This window comes from Elgaria multicarinata, chromosome 1, assembly GCF_023053635.1.
Source record: "Elgaria multicarinata webbii isolate HBS135686 ecotype San Diego chromosome 1, rElgMul1.1.pri, whole genome shotgun sequence".
Lineage (NCBI taxonomy): Eukaryota > Metazoa > Chordata > Lepidosauria > Squamata > Anguidae > Elgaria > Elgaria multicarinata.
The window spans coordinates 56,358,319-56,374,820 of NC_086171.1; the positions used below are offsets into that span (position 1 = coordinate 56,358,319).

The 16,502-nt window shown below is 45.5% G+C and overlaps 1 protein-coding gene across 2 annotated transcripts in view; it reads right to left on the minus strand.

The window, feature by feature from the left end:
- Positions 1 to 16,502, minus strand: part of PLEKHA8 (pleckstrin homology domain containing A8) — a 36,671-nt gene that overhangs the window by 4,984 nt on the left and 15,185 nt on the right. For both annotated transcript variants that reach the window (XM_063128644.1, XM_063128652.1), the window contains 8 exons: positions 16,143 to 16,183; positions 14,337 to 14,470; positions 10,895 to 11,060; positions 8,622 to 8,707; positions 7,020 to 7,078; positions 6,242 to 6,372; positions 4,099 to 4,169; positions 3,751 to 3,812 (listed from right to left, as the gene is read on the minus strand). In XM_063128644.1, the coding sequence (XP_062984714.1) occupies positions 3,751 to 3,812; positions 4,099 to 4,169; positions 6,242 to 6,372; positions 7,020 to 7,078; positions 8,622 to 8,707; positions 10,895 to 11,060; positions 14,337 to 14,470; positions 16,143 to 16,183 (750 nt within the window). The remainder of the gene's footprint in view (positions 1 to 3,750; positions 3,813 to 4,098; positions 4,170 to 6,241; positions 6,373 to 7,019; positions 7,079 to 8,621; positions 8,708 to 10,894; positions 11,061 to 14,336; positions 14,471 to 16,142; positions 16,184 to 16,502) is intronic.

Consider the following 16,502-nt stretch of genomic DNA (forward strand, 5'->3'; position numbering starts at 1 on the left):
AACAAAGACGGTCAACATGGTCCGCTACCATTTCCAGTGGGGTAGGGTGGTTAGAGTGTCAGACTGGGATGCCAAAGATCTGGGTTCTAGTTCCCCCCCCCCCCCAGCCTTGATGGTCACTGGGTGACTTTAGATAAGTCGAAGCCTAACCTACTTCACGGGGTTGTTGTGAGGATAATGGAGGAGGATCACATAAGCCACTTTGGGTATCTTGTAAAGTGAAAAAAGGCAGAACAGAAATGTAATAAAAAATAAGGGCCTATATGATCTGCACTGGGTACTCGTAAGCTTCCAAACTCAAGAGGCTTACCAATATCCAATGCACAGCAGGAGGCGCACGGCCCGTCTAGCGGAGGCTTCAGGGATGGAGCGGGAAGGAGGCTGAGGTCGGCGATAGGATTCCTCCCCTCTCCTCCTCTGGGAACGCACCTTTTTCTCGTCTCCGTGCTCTGTTTCCGAGCGTGGAGATGTAGCCGGCGCAGAGAGCATCACGCTGGCTCTGATGGGGGAGGAGGCGGGAAGCGCGGTTTCTGAGCTCAGAGCCCTGTTTCCAATCTCACAGCCCATAAACCGAACAATCCTATGTCCCCACCCCCAGACAGCATCTGGGATTGCTCCATTAATTAACCAGTAGGTTATTTACCTGGTATAGAAAATGGGGGGAGGGTAATAAGCAACATTTAGGTTTGCAAAACTGTGGAACCTAACAAAAAATAATCAAGTTACGGGGGCATAACAAGAAGAAAAAATATGTTTCACAAGGCGAGAGGGCTGATACTATACCATAGTATGAATCAATCACAAGGTATAATGAAGAAGTTTTCTTTGATCTGTCTTTGTTTTGCTTTAGAATTTTGCCAAGTGCTAATTGGTTAAGATGCTAATATGTATAAACATACCTGCCTTCCACACTGCCAGCAGAGAAGTTCATTGTCTGCAGAACTCTCTCCGTACAGCCGTATTACACTCAATAAAACAGAGTTGCCTTACAACCAAAGTGGATTTTTATCCTTGACCGTAGTCAGTAAACCCATCGATGTAGGTGGGTTTTAGAGTGACGTATATACTACCAGTTTTGCTATTTACCTTTGGGACAAGTAACAGGTATTTTATTCCTAAGCTGTTTGCTCCTAGGATGTCTATTATTTCATGTTATACTTCCCGATATTTGGAAACAATTAGGATGCAATCCTATGCATGTCTAGACAGAGAAAAATCCTACAATTTCCATCGCTGGCTGAGGAATGCTGGGAGTTATAGGGCTATTTTCTGTCTAAATGTGCATAGGATTGCACCCCTAAGTTATCATAGTGCTATAGCAAGGTACTGTTTCTCAGATATGTGTTGTGCTATGATGTCAAGTCCGCATGCCCCCTGGTTCTGCTGTGGAGTCAAAAAAAGAGGAAGGATGTGGCATTTTTAAAAGTGTTAGAATAGGACAAAGGTAAAGAAATCTTCACCTCTTCCAGCAAGCCTATCCAGTGGCATTTTAAGATGTTTTTAGAATGTTTTTTAGGATGTTTTTAACAACGTATATTATGTTTTAATTCAGTTTTATGTATTTTATCGTTTATTGCTGTTCCCCACCTCGATCAAAATGGAGAGGTGGGTAAGAAATATTATTATTATTATTATTATTATTATTATTATTATTATTATTATTATTATTATTATTATTAAATCCTAAAGAAGACAAAGACCCTATAGCTAGCCTGCACAGGGCCCATTGCTCCCAGCATCATTTCTCATATTAAACAGCAGAGGGCGCTGCCCACTTAAAATGTAAAAGAGCTGGGCTAGAGGAGACGGAAAGAAGAGAAGAATCCTACCCAGCATTCCCTGATATACCTATGGCTTTCTTTGCCACGCTCACAGCTAATGGTATTGCATTAGGGAGTTAGAAAAGCTACTTTGATGGTGCTATATAAATAAATAAATAATAATACTTGGCACCATGATTTGTCCTGCTGAGGAGCCAAAAGGCAATCTTATTGTTGGAAAGCTTTTGAGAGTTCTGCAAACACGGAGTAGGTAAAGCCAGTGGTATTTCTGCCTGCAATGACTGTGAGAACCAGGGCATGTGTACACCAGCCCTATATCCCAGGATTGTTCCTGTGCATCCAAATGCCACACTGGGGATCCCGGGAGCAGGCAGGGACGATCCTTCCATTTTCCTGGGATAACCCTTAGGTGTAGAAAAGGCCCCAGTTGTCAGGCAAAGATTAATACACGAAGGTGCACCCAGAGTGTGTTTATGATCCATAAAACGAACGGATTCAAGATGCCTGCTCTCTTAGTGACAGTAACAGGCAGAGCGATCCAAACTCGCAGATTTACTGGCAGAAGATAGGGTGACCATATGAAAAGGAGGACAGGGCTCCTGTATCTTTAACAGTTGTATTGAAAAGGAAATTTCAGCAGGTGCCATTTGTATATATGGGGAACCTGGTGAAATTTCCTCTTCATCACAACAGTTAAAGCTGCAGGTGCCCTGCCCTCTTTTAAATCTGGTCACGCTAGTATAGCTCCTGCACTTTTAACTGTTGTGATGAAGAGGGAATTTCACCAGGCTCTCCATATATACAAATGACACCTGCTGAAATTCCCTTTTCTATGCAACTGTTAAAGATACAGGAGCCCTGTCCTCCTTTTCATATGGTCACCCTAGCAGAAGAGGCTCTGGCTGGGGCGGAGGTGCCCTCTGCTGGTGGAGAGGAGCTCTGTTGGTGCATGGGTGGGTGGGTGGGAGGGGTGTATGTCTGATGTAGAGGCCCTCAGTAACTGAGCCCCTTCCATACCTACAATGCTATGCTACACCTGCAGAAATGGGGTAAGCCAGGAAAGAAGGTGGCCTTAGATCCATTGGCTTCAAAGCCCCTTTGTTCCAGTGAGAGTAGGGTGACCATATGAAAAGGAGGACAGGGCTCCTGTATCTTTAACAGTTGCATAGAAAAGGGAATTTCAGCAGGTGTCAATTGTATATATGGAGAACCTGGAGAAATTTCCCCTTCATCACAACACTTAAAGCTGCAGGAGCTATACTATAGTGACTAGATTTAAAAGAGGGCAGGACACCTGCAGCTTTAACTGTTGTGATGAAGAGGGAATTTCACCAGGTTCTCCATATATACAAATGACACCTGCTGAAATTCCCTTTTCTATTCAACTGTTAAAGATACAGGAGCCCTGTCCTCCTTTTCATATGGTCACCCTAAGTGAGAGGCCCCAGGACTCAACTATGCCAGCCTGGAGTTGGTGCAGTTAATTCACCATCACCACCAAAACAACGACAACCACACTGGCTCTCCAGTGTGGTGTAGTGGCTAAAGTGTTGGGCTGAGAGTCGGGGGATCCGGGTTCTAGTCCCCACTCGGCCATGGAAACCCACTGGGTGACTTTGGGCCAGTCACAGACTCTCAGCCCAACCTACCTCACAGGGTTGTTGTTGTAAGGATAGAAATGGAGAGGAGGAGGATTACGTACACTGCCTTGGGCTCATTGGAGGAAAAAGGCGGGATATAAATACAATAATAAATAACCAGAAAGGGGGTTCGGGAGAGAAGGCGGAAAGAACACCAACAGCAGAAAAAAGAATCCCCAGTGAAATCACTGGAGGAATATTGTCGCTACACCTGCTGTCCTGGCCGGTGAGGTTTAGGAGTTGAGGATTGCCTGCCACTTTACTCCCGCACACACACACACACACCCGCCACACGCTTAGGACTGCTTTCTAAAGCAATACCGACTCACCGCGAAAACGCCTCGGACCACCCAGCCATGGTGTTGCCGTAAAGTTCTGCCGTAAGCGTTATCTGCAATCAGACAGAAAGGAAAGGTTTTTGGCAATGCTGCGTATTCAACCAGCTGCAGAAACAGCCTCAGAGGATTTAAGAAAGAATGAAGTCAGAAAAATGTTTCTTCTGAACGCAAATGTGTTCAATTTCCGGGCTTCATGTTCATGATAAGCTCCGCTCTCGCGTGGCACGTGTGTGATGGTGAGAAATAGGAACCAGAGAAGATACATCCCACATCCCACCCCACATCCCACCACTCGGGTTTGGGTGTTTTAAACATTTCCATAAAATATTCTGCACTTACTCAGTGCTGTTTGAATGTTCTTCTCTCCATTCCTTAGTTCTGTTAAAAACGCTTTCAAAAACTTTAAACCCCTGTTTGGAACAAGACAGTGGAGTTAAGGTATGTATTACCACTTTCAACTGTTACCTTAAAATACATTTATAAAAGGAAGACGTGGGTCAGCGGGGTGTGGGTGTTCCGTGACTCGATGGCCTTTGAGATCCACTTCCAATGCTACGGGCCTCCATCAAGGATGCTGGAGCAGCAGAACTAGTGCAACAGCAGAGCGTTGGCTGCAGGAAGTTTGAGGGACTCTACAACTTTCTAAGAATATTTGTAAACTGATCCTTTTTTCTTTTTTCTTTTTCAGACTTATTCATTAATTTTAAACGTTGGCAACCAAAAGTAATAAATACAGGTCTTGGTTGTGGTGAACAGCGTTCCAAACAAAATTCTCTCCAAAAACAGAACAAAGCACCCCCAAAAAACTAAAGGAGGGCTGAAAAGTGCGTCCCAATTTCAGGGTTCGATTTCGACCTTGCAAAATTGGGGAGCAGGTTTCTGAGGGTTCAAGGGATGTGAGAAAACTTTGAAGGAATGTTGGGGGAGCAGCGAAATTTGCACGTAACTGTATTTACTGTACAAGACAATGGATGGGACTTTATTGCTCTTTAAACATTTGCAGTGATGCAGGTTATTTCTGTACCCGGGTGACGTCTGTGGTCATATGGGCATCCAAGGAAAGTCTGCTGGGCTGTAAGCCAGTGTATGAAGAGCTCCTCACTGCTCCAAGCAGAGACACTTAAGAGCAATAGCAGCCATTATTGCTCTTAAAGCTTTAGAAAAACCCAGATGCACTTCCAGGCCTAATCCACACCAAGCAGGATATTGCACTATGAAAGCAGTGTATAAGACGCAGGAGCCACACTACTATTTTATAGCGGTATTGAAGTGCACTGACAACTGTTGGGTCCCATTGACAAATTGCAAATACTGCTTTCATACCACTTTCATACTGCTATATCCTGCTTGGTGTGGCTCCTGCCTTTTATATACCGCTTTCATTGTGAAATATCTTGCTTGGTGTGGATTAGACCGCAGAGGCCTTGATGTTCTCCACCCAGACTCCAAACAGATAAAATTGTCCATGTGTCAAACTTTACAGGGGACAGTCCTCTATTTGAAGGTGTCCTCTGTCTCGTCCAAGTCTGGTTTAAAGATGAAGAACCATCAGCAGGATGAGCAGGGGCCCTAAAGTTGTCCATCAATAGCAGCAGACTGAGCAGGCACACAGACCCCCCGGTCCCTGTCTTCCCCATCGTATGTATGCCCTTTCTATTTAAATTACAGCACCGGTATTTCTAAATATGCAGCTATGCCAATCAATCAGCATACCCAATTTTTATGCAAATCTGTGCCCTGTTTTTAGGTGATGCATTTCCTCTTTTTGGAAGTGGCCACCTTGCCAACACAGCACAGACCACACGATGGCGCACGGGCGTTCCAGGAAGTTCTGCCAGGCTAGAGGCCCATGCGTAGAAAGCCTTGAGAGCTGTTGTAAGCTTGCACAGGGCTTACAAAAAACGTTTGAAGAGCAACAAAGGCACCCTCGGCCACCTCGAGCCCTTAATAAGGGAAAGATAGGGTGGGAGAGATAGGGATTTTTTTTCTGTCTAAACACACATAGCACTGCGCCCTCAGATGCCTTTTCTAAGAGGCTACAGCCAATGGAGACCTCATCTCCCTCAAGCTCCACCGTGCTTTACTGCACTGAACACGCATCCACTCTTCTAATATACTACTCAGTTGCACTGACATCCCTCCTTGGAGAGATCCTTTTGCAGCTCTTTGCAATCCGCTCTGGATTTTGCCATCCCAAATAATTTAGCGTCATCCACAAACAGCAATTCTTCTCGTGTCCGAATCAAAACACAATTCATCTTCAGGGTGTAATCCCCATGCATGCTTAGACAAGAGGAAGAGGAAGAGGAAGAGGAAGAGGAAGAAGAAGAAGAAGAAGAAGAAGAAATAATCATCATCCTTCAACTCCCAGCATGCTGGGAGTTGTATGACTTTTTTCTGTCTGACTTTGGACAAAAAAACAAGTCTTTGGCATTGGTGCAATCTGGGCTGCCATTTCAGTCGGACTCATGCTCCAACTTACCTTCTAAGCCACAGGAGGGCTTCTGTGGCAGAATGCCTCACTCGGGCCTCTTCAGTGCTCACTTCGTGGAGGATGAGTTTCTGAAGGGTACTGAACTCTTCTTTGTTGGTTAAGTATTTCTGATTGATTTTCTGGAAGGGACAGAGAGGATCCAACTGTACACTTTAGACAAATCTATGGCATGACCACACTTAGAATACTCAAGGCTGGCGCTACCATTAGGCCAACTAGGCAGCCGCCTAGGGCGCAGACCTCAAAGGGGTGCAGTACTGCCCGTTAAGGGTCACAGTTTTATACAAATTTAGCTGTTTTAAGAAAAAACACAGTAAAAGGAAAATATAATAGTTCAGAAACTCTTCTTGAACAGCTGAATCGAAGTTGGCAATTTTGGGGATGTGTGTGTGCAAGTAGCTCGCCTTGCTTAGGGCGCAAAATAGTCTGGCACCAGCCCTGAGAATACTGTGTACAGTTCTAGTCACTGCACCTAAAAAGAACATTGTAGAGATTGGGGGGGGGATGCAGAAAAGGGCAACTAAAACGCTAGAGTGGCAGGAGCAACTCCTCCATGAGGAAAGTTTACAACAGCTGCTAGGAAACAGCAGTAGAAGAGGTCTATTGCCCTCATATCCTGTTTGTGGAATTCCCAGAGGAAACTGGCTTCTGGCTCGGTTTGGGGACTGGATTCTGATGTTGCAGGATAATTTCAGCATCTTTCTCATTTCAAGAACAGCAAGCGTTTGGTTTTGTTGAGAACTGTATGTTAAGTTGAAGCTATTACCTTGATGTTTCCTTCAAAATCCATTTTAACAGGAGCAAACACTGTGGAGCCAAGTTTGTCTAGGAGAAAGAAAAAGCATGTTTTCCCCAAGATGTCTTATGCAGGAACCAAAGAAATATAATTAATGCGATTTTCAGTACAATCCAGTGTCTACCTTCAAAAAGGTCCTTGACCCATTTTGGCTATGCTCACATGAACAGATACTTTAGTCTGAGAACATGTCTACATTAAAGAAAAACCCACACCCTTACTTCTTCTGGGGTCTTTCTGTGTTTACTATGGACACTTTTAGACGGTGACCAAGTGATTTGTAATTGAAAGCTTCCCTTCGGAAATGCTCCATAAAGTTCAATGAAACAGCACCATCTAGTGGCTGTATTATAGCGCAACACTGACATGACACACTGGGGATATCCCACTATAATTTTAAATAGTGCATTATCTCTGATCTTTTTTAAAGCAAGATTACTGGGGGAAGGTGCAGGAGGTCGACAGTGTCATGTAAAGGACCCACAATCTTTTGAGAGTGGCCAATCAAGAGCATGCAATAAATGAAGGGAAGCTCTAAGGTTCAGTTCAGACAACATGCCCATCCATGGTTAAGGAAGATACAGTGCTGTCACCGGACTAAAGAAACCTTAGTCGATCATAAGAATTAACCAATCAGTGCTTACTGGTAACCAGCCCCATTCTTCTCCTTCTCAAGTTGTCTGTCTGCCACAAAGACAACGCTCTTGAAATGTGTGTAAACCAGTACAGAAGATACCCTCTCAACAATCCCTGCAGAAGTGTCTCACGTGGTCAAATTCATGCTCATGTGGGTGCATCCTTCAAGGACCCACCCATCCCCAAACTCTGATAACTATAGAGATTCTATGATCCAGTGTTTGTTTATCCAGGTTCTGGTTTAGTCCTGTGCAGGCAAAGAGAAGTAATGACAAGCCCTCTGTGCTGGCAAAGGCTTCTGGGAACTGAAGTACAAAACATTTGGAGCTCTACCTACCGCCCATCCCTGCTTTAAAAGGTACAACTAGGAGGGTTTTTTCCAAATCCAAACTGATGACAAGCAGAGTCCGATATAGTCAAATCCTGATAACTCCAGAACTAGCCTTGTATTCCCAAGAAGATAATAGGAACCTTACTGCCTACTTCTGGATGCTTCTGAGCACTCTGAATGTTATTCTCAGCAGCCCAAACAAGATCACATGTAACCTTCTTTAGCTATTCCTAGTCTGCAACCATAATCCAAGGGAGCCCTATACATGATCACAGTTGGAGCGCTCTGTCTTTGTTACAGGTTTGCAAACACTGTGACTTGTGTTTGTAAATCTGTAACATGAAAACATTTTCTCAATAATAAACTGACAGGCATTCTCTGTGGAGCATAAATACCAACTCAGACTTTTTATCAGGAAATATTTAACAGGGACTTTGCACATTTAGAATTTTGATAGAATGTCACGAGCACTCTCACGAAAAAGCTGCCATGATGGGCCGGACTGGTTACAAAACACTCATTTCCCCAAAGGAACCAGATCTGACTTGTCCAAACAGAGAGACCCACGAAATAAGAAACGAAACAGAGAAAGCAACCACACATACCTAAGACTGGAACTACTTCATAACAAGATTGTAGAAATTCCCCGGTGGGTATGCCTCCGTCCTCAAGAAGCTTGATATCGCTAAATCTTTGGAGAAGAATACAAAGAGAACATTCAGAGTTCCTATGTCACCTCTGTCAGAGGCAATGAGGAGATGATGATGATAACAATATTTATATACTATTTCTCTTTTGAAATAAATCCCCAAGTGGTTTACAAGAGAATAAAAACAAACAAACACAAGACACACACAAAAGACCGACCACACACACACACACACACACACACACACGAGACTGGTACAAAGATAGCTCAGGGCTGAGGGAATATCAAAGCAAACAGATATGCTTTCAATAAACGCCTAAAACACGCTCGCGTTGAGGCCCAACGTACCTCAAAGGGGAGACCATTCCACGGGGTAAGGGCCACTGCTGTCTCTGTGTCACTGGCAAACAGAAATCCGTAGGCCGTGGAACAGATAACAGGGCCTCCCCCGAAGATCGCAATGGTATGGGGGAGACATTCCTTAACAATACCATTTTTAATTTTATTTCAACACTTGCCATGCATCTTCCCAAGGAGGACAATGCTGGAATGATATGTTTGGAGAAGCCCACAAGGCAGCAAAGGAGCTTTCCGTTGGACTAAGGCTTTGATTACAATTATGTCATACTATACAGTATTTAGGATAGAGAAATACACAACATTAATAATATCAAATACAGAGGTGTACGGGGCACAAGCATCATTTTCAGGGGTCCTGTGCAAAGTTGTAACAAGCCCTCCACCTCTCAGGCACGTTACAATCACATCCCATGCCTCTCCCCATCCTACTCTGGGTGTGTGGTGCTTGAGAGAACGTGTCACTTAAGGCAATACAAATCCATCTCTAAAACTGTAAGTCCAAATGAATTCCACAGGCACAGGCTCAATGTTCTAGAGAAGGACAGCAACCATCTGTTCAGAATGTTGCTGTTTCTGCCCTTAGCCTGCTTCTGACTGGCACCAGGTAATCTCACAAGATCTGGACAATAGAAACTAATTACAGGGGGGAAAAAGATTAAAGCAACTACATTTATTTATAAGCATAAACCAGTATGGCTAACCATTCATTTATGCACTGCCACTTCAGGCTTTTGGCATGGATCATACTAGTTTACTAAGCAGCAGTCCTGAGACTAGTTCACACTATACTATGTACATGCAAACAATCCCAGGTGTCGGGGAGGGGGCATAGTTCAGGCCTTAGCAAGACAGGGCGAAATCCCAGGGCGATCCCCGGGATCATCCCTGTGCATCCCGGAATGATCCTTCCCTTGCACTGGGATCTCGCCCTACCCTTTAGGCCCAGTTTTTCCGCAGTCCCAGGCTGAGCCCAAGACCACGGAACATGTAGCCAGGCACCACGGTTTGTCCCGGTTCCTCGCGGTCCTTGTGAGGAGCTGGGACCCTATTGGGGGTGGGGTGGGGAGGGCAGAAATTAAATTATTTTTTTTTTAAAAAAACCTTACCTTTTGCGCACAAACGGGTGCGACGCCTCTCTCTCTGAGGTCGTCAGGCACTGCGTGTGAACAGAGGGGGAGATCTCACAATAAAAAATTCGCGAGATCTTCCCCTTCACCCTGCTACTGTTCTGGTAGGTCTAGCTAAGGCCTCCATGGTAGGGCACCTGCTGTGCAAGCAGAAGGTCCCGGGTTCGATCTCCAGGTTCTCCAGGTAGGGCGAGGAAATGAATCTTGTCTGAAACCCAGGAGAGCCATTGCTGCCAGTCAGTGTCGACAATACTGGGATGGCTGAATCCATGGGCTGACTCAGTATAAGGCAGCTTCCTATGTACTAGACCACTTACTAACGTGGAGAAACATTAAGAAGCTGAACAGCAGAACTCAACAACGTACAAGTCTGCAGCAATTCCCATAACTGCAATGATTCTTTTTTCCCCCAGCTATTAAATTATGTGAATTGCTGCAGATCTACGTCCAAGATCTCAGGATCACATTACATATCGCACCTAAGAATGTGCCTGGGAACATTCAAGATGCTCACATGCGCTAAAAACGTATTGCGCGAACCACCTTTTCATTCTATCATCAATGGCAAAGAGCTTGCAGTTTTTCTCCGACATAAACAGCTGACTATAGTCAGCATGTAAAGACCAGAGGATGCCGCATAGAACACCGTGGACCACAGCAGACAAAACAAATTCTCCCTGCCAAAGACTGGATCCCACTGAACAGGGTCCTTCCTGCGTGGTCCAGCCAGGTGGCACATTACCTAATGCTCATAGCAGAGAAGAACGTAGGGAAATCTCGGTCTGTTTGCTCTCCCAAATGCAATGGTGTTGATTTGTTTATGGAATCCACCACCGGCTTTAAAGATTTGTCCTCTTGATTGTCTCCTTTTCGAAGCAGCTTGTTTTCTACATCTTTCGTTATACCACCTTAGATTTAAGGGAACAGAAATCTTAAAATATTAAACCAGATGAGCAGCTTTTGAGCTTAAAAAAGCAAGATGGCAGCAGGTTTTTATCTCTTCCGTATTACTCCATCAGCAGCGTCTTATTTTATTTATTTATTACATTTCTATACCGCCCAATAGCCGGAGCTCTCTGGGTGGTTCACAAAAATTAAATCTTGTATTTCAGGCAGCCTTATAATCTTCCCCCAGGGCCGGTGCCAGACTATTTTGTGCCCTAGTCAAGATGAGCTACTTGCACACACACACCCCCAAATAATTGCCAACTTCACTTTTTAAGAACAGATGTTTTGTTAAAAAAAAAAGCACAAAACTTGAACTTATTGTTTTTCTTAAAACTGCTAATTTGTATAAAACTGTGACCCTTAAAGGGCAGTACTGCGCCCCTCTGAGGTCTGCGCCCTAGGTGGCTGCCTAGTTGGCCTAATGGTAGTGCCGGCCCTGTCTGCCCCTTGACTGCTCATCTGGGGTGTGCAGCATCAAAGTGGCAAAACTGGGAGATGCACGTTATTTGCCAAGTGCAGCCACTGACTCCAAGCATTTTTTCCAAGCTAAACAGTCCCAGCTGTTGTAACCGTCCCCCTCAGACTCCAAGGGGGAAGGTTACAACAGCTGCGACTGTTAACTTGGAAAAAAGGAGGCTGAGGGGAGACATGACAGGGGTGAACAAAATTATGCATGGTATGGAAAATGTGGATAGGGAGACATTCCCCCCCCCTCAAAATATTAGATCTTGGGGTCATCCCATGAAGCTGATTGGTGGGAGATTCAGGACAGATAAAAGGAAGCATTTCTTCACCCAGTGCAGAGCTAAACTATGGAATTCGCTACCACAAGAGGTAGTGATGGCCACCAATTTGGATGGCTTTAAAAGGGGGCTGGATAACTTCCTGGAGAAGGCTATCAATGGCTACTAGTCCTGATGGATATGTGCTACCTCCAGCATCTGAGGCAGTCAGCCTATACACGCCAGTTGCTGAGGAACATGGGCTCATGTCCTACTTGTGGATTTCCCATAGGCAGTTGATTGGTCACTGTGTGAACCGAATGCTGATTTATTTATTTATTTACAATATTTATATACAGCTCCCCAGTCAAAATTTCGGAGCGCTGTACAAGATAAAATTAAATAAAAACAGAATAAAAACACATTAAGATAGATTTTTAAAAGAAGCAAAATGCAAAGTGAACCGTGGCTGGTCATCAAGGGAAGGCTTCCTGGAACAATGACGTTTTCAAGAGGCACCGAAAGGAACACGAAGTTGGCACCTGCCTGACCTCCAGAGGCGGGGAGTTCCATAATAGGGGGGCTACCACACTGAAGGCTCTTCCCCTGGTGGACTGCAATCGGAGGGTAGGTCTATGTGGAACCACCAGGAGCATGTCCTTGGATGACCTCAGTGAATGGGCAGGTTGATGGGGAGAAGGTGCCCTCTCGGGTATCCTGGTCCCAAGTTGTTTAGGGCTTTGTACACAAGTACAAGAACCTTAAACCTGCCCCAGTAGTGAATAGGCAGCCAATGCAGTTCCCTCAGCAAAGGAATTACATGCTGGAAATGGGCAGCTCCGGACAACAGCCGAACTGCTGCACTCTGCACTAACTCCAGCTTCCAGAGCAGCCCCACATAGAGTGCCTTGCAGTAATCCAATCTTGAGGTTACCAATGCCTGTACCACCATGGCCAAGCTAATCCCTGTCCAAGAGAGGCCGTAGCTGGCGAACCAGCCGAAGCTGGTAGAAGGTACTCCGAGCCACCGTGGGCAATTGAGCCTCCAGTGACAGAGATGGATCTAAGAGCACCCCCAAACTACGAATTAGATCTTTCAGAAGGAGTGCAACCCCATCCAGAGCAGATAGACCCTTGGTCCAATCCAGAATGGCTTTTCTTATGTTCATAGCCAATGTAGTGCAGTGGTTAAAGCAGGGTGGGCACCTTTTTCCTGCCAAGGGTCTTATTCCCTTGGAGTTAGCATTTCAGGGGCTGCATGCTGTAGGTGGGTGGGACCAGAACCTGCCCTCCTTCTCTCAAGATCCAGGTCAGATCACCTCCACTCTCTCCCCGCCCCAATCCATCCACTCACACACATATTCATTAATTCACACACACACTCCATGCTCTCTCTCCTCCCTTTCTATCCCCCACCCCTGCTGTCCCCCTGCCTTTTATCTCCCCACTCGCCAAAGTCCCTGTCATTCTTCCTCTTCAGCTAAGTCGGGCCTGCAGTTTTCCAGTCTCGGCAAGAAGAACTTGAAGGAGATTGGGAGGCAGGCAGGTGCACACAAACGCACACACACACACACACTTGGAGGCCTGACCAGAAAGCGTGGTACTAGACAAGGGCAGGAAATCTATTTTGATGCGGGGACCAGATTGCACCTTGCCGGACCGAGTCGTTGGGATCTCCCCCAAAGCTCCTCCTTCTGTGACATCAGCATACCCCACCCACTTCCCTCTTCCCCCCTCTCTATGCAGAGAGAAGCACAGAGCTCTGTGGCTCTCTCTGCCGGGAGAAAGCGATTGAGCCGATGCTTGCAAGAGCCGGCTCCTGCAACGGCCACCCAAGGCCTGACCTTCTCACACCACTCATGTCCCAATCAGGCCCTGCAAGCCCTGGTTGAGCCGGGCGCCTCCTTTCCACGCTGCTCACGTCCCAATCGTAGCATGAGTGGCCTGGGAAGGGGCTCAGCCATGACTTGCAGGACCCAGGTGGAATCCCTTTGTCGGGGACTAGAGATAACATGGGGATTCCTCTCCCCAGGTCAGGGGAGGGGGATTGGGGAGAACCGTGGATGGATCAGGCATCCCAGTGAACTGGATGAGGCACAAAGGCCAGAGGTTGCCTGACCATGTACTAAAGCATCTTTCCAAAGGCTGCTAGGCTGCTTTAGCCAACACTCCCCATGGTTGGGCCTCTGAGCCTGCACGTGCGCCAGCCAACCTCCTGGTCTCCCTCTCTGTGGGGCCGGATCCTTTTCAGCTAGATGAGGAAGCGGCAGTGAGGCAGAAAAGGAGACAGGGAGAGGGAAGGATTGCACAGCCACCGGAGGGGAAAAAGTGGGGCAGGCCAGATTGGAAGTATATAAACCATCCCATTAAATTGTTTCAATAATAATAGACATGCTCCACTTCTTCTTTAGATGCAGGACTCACTGATATATATATATATAAAAAGAACAGTATAAGTAAACACCATCTACACCCTTCCTTATAGTTCTGAGTAATAAACACTCTTTTATTTACCTGTAATTGTTTTCTCACTATCCATCACACCAGTTTTCTGGGGAACAGGGGTCAGATTATTAATCCGGGTTTGCTCAGGAAGGTTGGAATGTGCGTATATTGTTCCATTTTCACAGTTTTTTAGTTCCATCTGCCTGGGAAGAAAAAAAGGAAGGAGGAGAAGCCCAATTGTTCAATAAGGCGAGTGCTTTGCTGGTATCAAATCGCTGCCTGCACTTCCATTCTTGTTTTCTCTACAATGGAGGCATAAACCACGCAAGAGGCTGGTGTTCGGACCTAGCTAAGGGCATTATGCGCACGAAACTAGATTTCTGCATGTCCTTCGCTAACTGGACTGGAAAGTGCACAAGTGGTCCTCTTCCCTGATCTGTCTGCATAGGAATTTTGTTGGAACAAAAAGTTAAAATCCGAGTGCCTTCCCTGCCCACCCTCCCAAACAGATGATGGGTGGGATATCAGCCTTTAAGGGTGCAATTCTATGCATGCTTAGACAGAAAAAAGTGCTATAACTCCTAGCATCCCTCCAGCCAGCCATGCTGGCTAAAGGATGCTGGGAATTGCATGACTTCTTCCTGACTAAACAGGCCTAAGTCTGCACCCTGAGAGAGTCTCCACGCGCATAATTCTCGCTGTTCCGCATTGGACTGAATGATGGAAATGGAAGCTGCAGAATTGTTTCCCCTTTAAAGGAACTGTGTGGCCTTTCAAATATCTTTATAGTGTACATTTTAAGTAATTAACACCATGAAATCCAAGGACAAGGACAATAAGACTGGGTTTGGACGACACAATAACTGACGGTGGGTTACCGCATTTCTCCGATTGTAAGATGCACACTAATTTCAGTACCACCAACAGAAAAAAAGCTTTGATTCTAAGAATAATAATCGCACCCGCAATTCTAAGATGCACCCCGTTTTTAGAGATGTTTATATAGAGAAAAAAGTGCATCTTAGAATCAAAGAAATACGGTAAATAGTCAACAGTTGGTTATTGTATCGCCTGTCGGGAATTTTTCGACTGAAATAAACAACGCATATAACTACTGCTGTGCAGAGTTGATTATTTGAAAAACTGTTGGTTATCATGTCATGTGTTGGGGACCATTGACTATTTCGTCGAATAGTTTCCCCCCCAGCAACTATAGAGTCCCCTGGCAGGAGCAACCAAAGTGGTGGCTGCCGTTCTAGTCCAGCCGGCAGAACTCACAATGGCTGATGGAATACCAGCGGGAGGACTGGATGGGAAAGAGGGTGGGGAATGTGTCAATCAAACACACTGTTGACTAATAGTCAACTTGATGCTGGCCTTAATGCACACCACGGTTGAGTAAACTCATGTCATGTGGGTAGTAGCCCCTCGATAATCAACTGTGGAGTTGACTATTAACCCACCATTGACTACTGTGTGGTCCGAATGCAGCCCTAGATTAACCAGCTTAAAATGGTTCACAGTGGCACTGAATTAACTATGGGAATAAACTAATATAAGTCAATTTCTCGGAACAGATTTGTGCCTTAGGATGGGTTTTGAGGAGGAACCTTCCTCTCTGTTTGTTTCGTTTAAATTTGCAGGGGTTAAGGACTGGTGGCCTTCCAGATGTTGCTGGACTCCAACTCCCAGCAACATGGTCCATGGTCAAGGATAATGGGTGTTGTAGTCCAACAACATCCGGAGGGCCACAACTTGCCCAGTCCTGGTTTAAAGTATATTCATGATAATCAGTGACTCAGGACTGGGCTCACCAAGGAAGAATGAGTCACTGAGAAACTATACTACTAAATGAAGCAAAGAAGGTGAACGTACCTTTCTGCTACACCACGACTAAATATGTTGGGAAGTTTTAGCTGGAAAAGAAGAAGAAACTTATTATTTTACTACACAGGTAGCACATTTGGGGGGGGGGGCTCTGTAACTCAGACATTTTTCTCCTTCTCCCATAATAGTAGAACCTGGGGTCACCCCATGAAGCTGATTGGTGGGAAATTCAGGACAGATAAAAGGAAGCACTTCTTCACACAGAACATAGTTAAACTATGGAATTCACTGCCAGAAGATGTGGTCATGGCCACCAATTTGGATGGCTTTAAAAGGGGGTTGGATGAATTCCTGGAGAAGGTTATCAATGGCTACTAGTCTTGATGGCTATGTGCTACCTCCAGTATC